This window comes from Rhagoletis pomonella, unplaced genomic scaffold (genome assembly GCF_013731165.1).
Source record: "Rhagoletis pomonella isolate Grant_MI unplaced genomic scaffold, Rhpom_1.0 Rhpom_scaffold_00008, whole genome shotgun sequence".
Classification (NCBI taxonomy): Eukaryota; Metazoa; Arthropoda; class Insecta; order Diptera; family Tephritidae; genus Rhagoletis; species Rhagoletis pomonella.
Window position 1 is genome coordinate 45800120 of NW_023458562.1, and position 9833 is coordinate 45809952.

A 9833-nucleotide genomic window follows, 5' to 3' on the forward strand; every position below is an offset into this window, starting at 1 on the left:
CAAAAAATACCAGAATGAGAGAGAAAGACGAACTCGACAAGAAAAAGAGGAAGCATCGAACAAAAGGCAGTATTGACAAGTTTTGAATTTGAAAAAGCAGCAAATTTGTATTGGTATATTTTATGGACTTTATATACATACATAATTTTATTGTAAGGATTCCGATTCAAATTAATAAAAATCAATGTTTCTTGCACGACGGTCGATTTTTTCTGGCATGATTGTAGGTGCTGCCACATATTTTGTGGTCGCTTATGTCACTGTGCCATGATTTTGTTAAAATTTTTGTAAAGTTGCTTAACACACTTACGATTGCTATAAATTTTGCTTCCATTTTTTTAAGATTTTCTAATTTGGTGTCTTCAAACTAAAAACAAAAGCACCCAAAACGCACCAAGCACCAAACTCAAAAATTTTCGCGTTTAGAATACCCACTAAATTTGGCGCGAAAAGCATCAAGTTGGCAACAGTGAATGTAAACAAAAGTATGTTATGACGTCAGCGATTGGGTGGATGCTGTCAAATCAACGAAGAGAGGGTTAGCGGTCCGCGAATGGCGCGACCTTTATTTTCTGGATCGTGATCTGGGTCTTATTTGTCATCACTGGTGTTAATTCCGACTTTGCAATTTAAAAGTAAATTCTTCTGTCAAGCGTGATACAAGGTCAGAATTAACATCACCGATGACAGTTAAGTCTTAGGTGGATTTTTATATTAGAGCCTCATTTTTATGAAAAATGCAGACTGAGGGTATTAAATATAAGCCCTCGATATGTTGGAGGTTTAATTATTTAAAAAGAAAGCTGACGGTTTTTTGTCGGGTGTTGCTAGTTATCTCGAAAATAACTTTCAGTTTAATAACAACAAATTTGAATATTCGAATGGCTTTTGCCTATAACTTACAACTCCTCTTTCTCAATTTACTGAATTTGTAAAAGAGTTTTGCATACAAAACATAGAGTTAGATACTCTTTTTAGCGAATTCCTAGTCTTTCACAGTTTTTGCGTAGTTGAAAAAATTAATTTAAGCCATGAGGAATTATAGATGAAGTCCTTAAATAGTGATACTTTTCCACAGTTTGAAAAAATATGTAATTTTGTTTTTTTTTTAATACCACACAAACGAAGCAACTGAGAGGATCTTAAGTATAAAGTTTTCTTCCTGGCGCAAAGAAAGAAACCGGCTTCTAATTAAAATTTTTTAAAGTGAACTGCATATTAAAAGTAACTTTAAATTGAAAGATATAGAATTCTTTGACTATTTATACACTGAAGATGGAAATGGTCTCATTATTGCTATTCAAAAATGTGTACACTCATGTTAAAATGAATAACACACAAACGAAGCAACTGAGAGGATCTAAAGTATAAAGTTTTCTTCCTGGCGCAAAGAAAGAAACCGGCTTCTAATTAGAATTTTATAAAGCGAACTGCATATTAAAAGTAACTTTAAATTGAAATATATAGAATTCTTTGACTATTTATACACTGAAGATGGAAATGGTCTCATTATTGCTATTCAAAAATGTCGTAAATATAATTATGTGTACACTCATGTTAAAATGAATAACACTTATCTTATGAACTATATTTTATTTATATACCAAAATATTGTTGAAAACAACTACTCTGGCGTTTTAAAGTATTATCTGATACTTATATTCATAATTTTGATTTGAATAAAAATGTACTAAAAAGTACTGATTTTTTTTTGCATGAAAAAGTCTAATGTACTGATTTCGCGCATAAAAAATCTGGCAACCCTATCCGCAAATTCAGAAAATTTTCCTTAAAAACGTTGAATGAAATATGCACTTTTTTATGTTTTATTGAGACGAAAACGAACAGCAAAACAAAACAAAATTATGATGCCACATATTTCATAATTTTTATTATTATTTTTTAATTTGAAATCGATTTGAAAGATATGTGAATTTTTTTTAGTGATAGATTTCGGGGCCCCCGATACAATTCTGAAAAACGTCGGGATGGCCGGGTTCGGGACTTAGAAATTAAATTTCGGAATGGGCGGAATCGGGATTAAATATTTAGTCCTGTGTCCATCTCTAAGACATATGTACCCCCATTTCAAAAAAATTTTCTGAGTGTTCTGTGAACTTTTTTATAATTCTGGAACACACCTACATATGTATGTATATTGTGAAATGAGTTTCCGTCATCCCTTATCAAATTTGGTTTGAAAAACAAATCGGTTGTCGTACTCCTGTCCTGTCGGAAACACCAATAACGAAAATCAGCTGGAACATACCTTTATTGAGTGAAACTCTCTCTAATAACGACCAAATATACATACGTGCTTTAGTAGTTGGTAGAGTTTTGCCATTGTCCATAAGCCTAGATGTAGTTTTGAAAGAGTCCAGGGCTTTTAATGCAAGTATAAATTCTGCAAGTGTACCCATTCAGAAATTACCTTGTAGTGCTTATGGAAGGATAATTTCTGTGAGTTTGATGGTATCCTCACAGATAGGTTTTAAAACCATCAAAAGCCCTTAAAGATGCCGACTTCCTATGCTCACTAAGTTGCTGAGATACAAAGCGCTTCAGCAAGCCTAATTGTCAATTAGTATAGCATGTGATGATTCCAGTGAGTCCGTTGGACCGATAAATCCGGCCTCCAGGACAGTGTTTAATACGTAATAATTGGGTTTGTCACTTTTTATTTACATATTCGCAATGTTTTTCAAGTAAATCTTTTGCTATTTTTCCATATAAATCAAAGCTTCATCGGAATTTGTCATGTCCTAGCTTCTGCAACATGCACTTGTTGGCAAGAGTGATTCTGTATTGGATTTCGATGCTGAAATTGTTATTGGTGTTAATTCTGGTTCCCAAGTAAATAAATTCTCTACTTTCGCGAAATATTAGCTTTCAACAGGGACGTCGGTGCCAAGGCGCGAATGCTCTGACTGTTTGTTTGATAACAGGAGATTCCTCGTTTCGTCCTCGTTGACCAACAGACCCAATCGCTTTGCTTCCCTGCCCAACTTGGAAAAGGCAGAAGAGACTTTGCTGTTCTTATTACCGATTATGTCGATGTCATCGGCATACGCCAGAAATTGTACGCTTGTGAAGTATTGTCCCTGAGTGGTCAATTCTGCGGCTCTTATTATCTTTTCCAACATCAGATTAAATAAATTACGTGAAAGAGAGTAGCCCTGTCTGAGACCCCGTTTGGTAGCAAACGGCTCGGAGAAATCTTTCTCAATTCTGATGGAACTCAACCGTATTAGTTTCGCGGGGATACCAAATTCAGACCTCGCGGCATAAAGGCGAAAGCGGGTTTAAAATCGACAAATAGATGATTTGTGTCGATCCTATCCTCCCGGGTCCTCCCTAGATTTGCGTATTGTTAATACCTGATCTATGGTGGATTTTCCAGGTCTAAAGCCACACTGATAAGGTCCAATCAGTTCGTTTACGGTGAGCTTTGGTCTTTCACACAATACGCTCCATACGCTCCTTGTAATGTATGTTTAGAAGGCTGACCATTCGATGGGCATGCTCTTATCAGACCATATTCTGCATAAGAGCTGATGCATGCACCTTATCACCTGCTCGCAGCCGTACTGGAATAGCTCAGATGGCAGGCTGTCAGCTCCAGCAGCTTTGTTATTTTTCAAGGTCTTCACGTATTTCGGCCTCTCTGTTCTTACTGCCGCAAATACGTCCGCTTTCCTCCTCACTGCTCTATAGAGGTCCCACAAAGCTCGCATTGGACCTGATCGCAGCGTAGCCCTGTAGACGGCATATTTATTTTCTGAAGCTTCTGGACACTCCTCATCGTACCAGGGGTTCTTTCGGGCTTGCTGAAATCCGACTACTTCTTCGGCGGCGGTACATAAATGTTGTTGTACTGCTCGCATAGTTCGTTTTTTGGAGGAATGTTCTCTGAGAACAGGTGTGAAAGTCGTGTAGCGAATGAATTGGCCGTCTGTTGTGACTGCAGATTTTCGACGTTGCATTTTTGGGCGCACATTTGTAACAAGATAGGGATCGAAGTCGATGTTTGGGTCTAGGAGTGTACGTACGTCTAAAACACTGGAAGTGAGCCTTCCGTCTATCACAACAATATCGATTTCGTTTCTCGTTTTTCGATCTGGAGACAGCCACGTGGCTTGATAGACCTTTTTATGCTTCGGGCCCCGGAAATGTCGATCAGCCTCAGTTCGTGGTCGGACGTTTCGTCGTAGAGGCTGAATTTTCAGACGGTGGTTCCAACGATCCCTTCCTTGCCCACCCTGGCATTGAAGTCGCAAAGCAACAGTTTGGTATCATGGCGGGTTCAAGCGCTCACAGAAGCTATTCTTAGACACCTCGTACTTATATTCCATCGGGGCTTGAGGCACATCAGCAAGATTCTGAAGAACCTTGCTCTTCTGCGGATTGTGGCGAGGCGTTCGTCCAGTGGGGTGAAATACAGTACTCGGCGATGGAGTTTCCTCCCACGACAAATCCTGGTAGTAAACTCTGGAGAGGACTGTATTTTTAAGCACTTTAATTAAGCCTGGGTTTTCGAATGGTAATCCAGATATTTTATTTTCGAGTCCTCACTTTGAAATCTAAAAATCTGATTTTTCCACATTATGTATGTACAAAGAATTGCTCACCTGTTCGCCACAATATTTTCCTGCCGGTGATGTATTTTAAATCAAGCATCGTGAGGCATTTCTCACTGCTAGAAACAACGATACAAAATACTAAATATTCGATATAGAGATTTGCTCACTAATACATCTGCACCTTTACTGCTAAACACATGTAATTGAATTAACCAACCTTCAGCGCTGCTCTCTCGATCAGCGTTGCCACTAACAATTTTTTTCCCTACCAACTTTCTTCCCAAATCCGACCAAAATCGTTTACAACCTAACAAACAAATTTTATTTACAAGAAACATTCTGAAAGCATACAATTAATTTATTTAAGATTAAATGTTTCGAATGCAAAACATTTACATATGTACATACAATCTTTTACCCAGGCGGCGATATGTTGCGGCACAGTGTCTTAATGCTTTCGGCAATTTTACAAGCGTAGCTTGAGCAAAGGTGAAGTGCACTTTATATGAATAAATCGGTCAATAATGTTTTCAACCAGCCCAAGTCTCCAGCCATAACTCTGGCTTCATCAGTACCCTGCAAAAATCGTTGGACCATGTACTCTATTTGTGGTAAATTGGAGTACTTACAAAAGTGTTCCTCTGTCATGCTGTAGCGGACCAACTCGTGTCTCTGCGCCAGCTTATTGTTTGTTATCCGATCACTGCTCGTGTTTTAACGAAACGTGATTGAAGTTGAGCATTTGAAAGCACATTTGCATGTCTGGCTGTAGCTGAACGTGTAGAGATGCTCGCTGTTAGTTCTTAGCTCCCAGCATGTTCGGGTTCGAATACCGTCAGAGGCAACATGTAATTTTTAATTTTTGTCTTGGTTTTTATTAATTTCGAAAAAGCATTTGAGAAGTGAAGAACAAAAGCGTGTACAAACGAAAAAATATAACAACAATGCCCATTGTTAATATGTTGGAGTAGTTTTGTGCTACTCTGATGTAATGCAGGGATGGAGTATATGGTCCTGCCCTAGGACATCGCAATGTTAATTGGACCATATTTTTTATATGAATTGTGGTTAATTTTGGAGTACTCTTTGGTCCTTTGGGAGTACTCTTTACACGCATGCATGGAGTAGTCGCGATTTTTGCAGGGTAGCCAAACCAAGCAGGTTAAAAGGTACAATGGGCAAATATTTATATGTAAAGTGATGTTTGAAATATATATTTTTATAATTAAGAATTTAAAAACTGAATTCAACTACCCGACCAAAATCTTACTTTGCCTACCAAATGAAAAAGAAGCGACCAAATTTGGTCGGAAAATCCAACTTGTGGCAACACTGCTCTCGATGCATGCGTACTGGCAGCATATCCCCCAGCTGGTGAGAAATGGATACATATTGGTTTGGCTGAATAGATATGCAAGCGTGTTGGTAGGCATGAACGAGTTGATAATGGCTAGCTAAAACGTGCTGGTATATAAAGACATATATGTTTGTTGCATTTACAACGAAGCGATCACAACGGATCTGTCAGTGGTGGTCAGTTAGTGGAGCTAAGAAGCTACGGGACAACGCGTCGTCGTATCTTTGAAGAAAGAAATTCATTGTGCAAAACTTTGGGCGTTTTGCAAAAAAAAACATAGCAGACGTCACGCTGCTTTGACGTTATTGATCTGTTTAAAAGGTAAAAAAAAAAAAAGCCCAAAAACGGAACGGGAGTGTATGATATCGTACAACGAGAAAGAGGTATTGAATGGAGTGATGCAATTTTTTAGTTGTTTAGATCATTTGCAGATATCGTACTTAGTTGTGTTACTAAAACTCGGTTTATTTTGCTTGATTTTGCAGTTGGAAAAATTGGTGCGTGCTTGATTCACAACAACAAATCGGCGCTACCATTTCGAAAAACGAAATTATTTTGCAAAAGTGGTGTGAATAACAGTTACTCAAGCTACAGCCGTCTACTTACCCAAAGCAGTCGTCGGATCAATATGAAGAACGAAAGGTAAGTAGCAGAAATGATGACCATAAATAAAAATATAGTATAGACAGTGCAATGAATTTCGTTAGGTGCTACATAAGTAAAAACAAGTGTAGAAAATTGCATAATTGAATTATTGTGTGTACTTGAACTTCATTCGTCCCGTTTTGTTTAGAAAGTCACATAAAATGAATACCAACTCGTACAAGTTAGCAACAATTGGAAAAAAAAATTACATATGTATATTTTTTTTATTTTACTATAGATAATACCTTTAAACGTCTAGATTGTTTATTGCAAAAATTGTAAATTGTAATGCATATTAACCTCAAAGTGAACAGGGAAGAGGCAGAGTGTGAAAATGAAGAGAACGTGAAAATCGCAAAGTGTGCAAGTAGATATACATACAGACAGGCAGTAGCACTTTGGTATATACTTATGTATATATGTACATACTCATATAGGCAGTAGTGAAAGAAATAATAGGAAACAAAGCAAAACTGTAACTTTTTGATTTTACGTTCAACACTTATTTATGTTAAATAATTTTAAGCAAAACACAACCGCCTTCAAACTCATACAAATTTAGGAGTACCGATGAAATCTTCAAGATCCACTGTTTAGATCTAAACGAAATTAGCATCGGCCTACCCTTGTTAAGGTACCACCTTTCTGAAAAAAAGAATTATCGAAATCGGTTCGAGTAGTCCAAAGTAAGGTTAGGTTATCGCGGTCGTCTATGACACACACTTACACTCAATGCCCATTGCGATGCCGCATGTAGGGTCAGCAACTCCCTATCCATCCTAAAACCATTTTTAATTTCGCAGGGATTTCAGTAGATCCCTCATTTCCACGAATCTAAGGCCCTCAGTTATCGAAGAGTTGCCTACCCAGAATGGAGAGTATTCGTCTGGATAGTGCAGAGCACTGGCACAACAGGTGCAGAATCGTTTCTTCCTCTTTTTCATCTTGACAACTTCTACAAAAGTCATGTAATCGTACGCAAATTCGATAGGTATGCTTGTCAATTAAGCAGTGCCCTTTTATAACAGATACTAACAAAAGGATATTCTGTTTATTTAAGCTCAGTATTACATAGGCCAGTGGGTTTAGCGCTAAGCACCGGTCACAATTTCCTGGTTGTTTTGCAGGGGATTTCGTCATTCGATCTTTCGTTCGCTAATTTAGAGGGAAATAAGTTGCTTGCAAGTTTGTAAGGGAATTCCTATTTCATCATTTATATCCTCAATAGGGAGTTTGCTGCCAAGTCGCGCCAGCTCATCGGCCATACAATTCCGATTAATGCTACAGTGTGCCGGAACCCATATCATCTTCTAAAATTATGCGGTTATGAATTCGGTTAAAAATAAAAGCACATTAAAGAATAAAATCGTTGTAGATCGAAATATTTTATATAAAAATCAGTAGTTTAATAATAATAATAGATTGGGGCTTACACATATGTTAGTGTTTGGCCGAGCTGCTCCTCCGATTTGTGGCGTGCGCCTTGATGTTGTCACACAAAGTGGAGGGACCTACAGTTTTACGCCGACTCCGAACGGCGATTGTATTTTTATGAGAAGCTGTTTTTCATGGCAGAAATACACTCGGAGGTTTGCCATTGCCTGCCGAGGGACGACCGCTGTTAAGAAAAACCGTTTTTCTAAATTTTTTGCGATATTGCTTTGACCAGGGCTTAAACCCAGGTGCTGCGGATTGGAAGCGCGCACTGCTTACCACTACACCACAACGGCCGACAAAAAAAAATCAGTAGTTTACATATGTATTTTTCTACAATTTTCTCTTCTTATATGGCATTACAACCACTTATCGAGTCACATTGTATAAAATTTCCTTTGGTATAAAATGGCTCGAAGAGGTCCTTCCCAATTCTGACGGAGCCATTTTACGGCGCCTTATTAGTTTCGCGGAATTCGGACATTGCGGCTTAAAGGCAACTTATTTCGATGTATTAATCCTATTCCCGCGAGTGTTTGCCAAAATTTGTCGCATGTTGAATAAAACCACAGTATAAGGCCACACTATAGTTGGTTGACGGTCTTTCACACAATACGATCGATAAGGTCTTGTATCCGATGCTTGGATTGCGCAGAGCACACTTAAATTCCAGTCGTCGCGCACAGGTTCATTTAACATGCACCCTATCCTCGTCGCCGTACCTAAATAGCAGCTTTGTTATTCGTACCTCGTCATAGTCTGGTCTTGGAACATCGCTTCCGTCGTCATCGACGGTGAGCTCGGGCTCTGCTTCTCCACTAATTTTAGTGCTGTTACAATTCGATGGGATGGAAAAGTGTTCCCTTCGTAATTAAAGTAAATACATTCTGGACATCGTTCACTATGACGCAGTGGCCGTTCTTAAAGGAGTTCGTTCTGGTCTTGAAATCTTTCATAAAATTTTCGCTAGATTTTCCTGTCGGCCAAAATTTTAAGCTCTTCGCACTCACATATATTTGGGCACTTCTCTTTTTCCTACGAAAACTTATATCAGCCCCACATAGCTCAATTTGCGTCCGATCACAGCGTGGCTCTGTAGGCGGCATCTTTTTTATCTACAGCTCCGTGGCATTCCACATCGTAGCAGTTGGGTTTTGGGCCCGCTGAGCGGCGTTTGCGCCGATTGCTATAGCGGCTAAACGACTTGTTGTGGAGTTCTATTCTGAGAATGAAATTCGAGAGCTTATTGCTCATATATCCAGTCCCAATATACATACATACATACATGTAACCATAACTATTCATGAAAAATAAAATAAATTTAAATGCTAAGCTTTAAAATAATCTATTTCTTCCTCCCTTTATTTTTTCGATGTATAGATATTCCTTGTTGTGCATGGGAAACAAGGCTAGATAAGTTAATTCCAAACTGGCCGTGGTCCTCATTGAGAAATATACAAAGGCCTAAGCGCCACAGCAGCCTTGTTTCTATTGACTTTTCCAGCACTGTATGTCTGTATACTCACATACATATGTATGTATTTTAAAACTGTGATAGCCATAAATGCTCACGTTCACTTGCAAACCAATAGGTTAGTTCCACACGCTTTCTGGGCTGTTTCGGTAATTAGAGCGTAACAATAAGTTACTCTCTCACAAGTGTCAAAAATTTGTCAAAAGTGTCCAGAGCGTGAGAAACGCAAAAAATCATTTTTCGTGCCCGGAATCAACAAATCAGTTCTAAACAATGATTTTATGTGTATTTATCTTATAGAGCTATTAAAATTAGCAAATACCTACATTTATGAACCTTTAGT

At 38.3% G+C, this 9833-nt stretch overlaps 1 protein-coding gene across 5 annotated transcripts in view; it reads left to right on the forward strand.

Moving 5' to 3' along the window:
• LOC118744967 (trehalase) overlaps nucleotides 1-9833 on the forward strand; it is a 99906-nt gene that overhangs the window by 17056 nt on the left and 73017 nt on the right. For 2 of the 5 annotated variants that reach the window (XM_036478440.1, XM_036478441.1), the window contains exon 2: nucleotides 6423-6579. The exons of 2 other annotated variants lie outside the window; for them this stretch is intronic. In XM_036478440.1, coding sequence (XP_036334333.1) covers nucleotides 6423-6579 — 157 coding nt within the window. Of the gene's footprint in view, nucleotides 1-6089; nucleotides 6321-6422; nucleotides 6580-9833 lie in introns of those variants that run through there. One more of the 5 variants, XM_036478442.1, reaches the window with a different exon arrangement.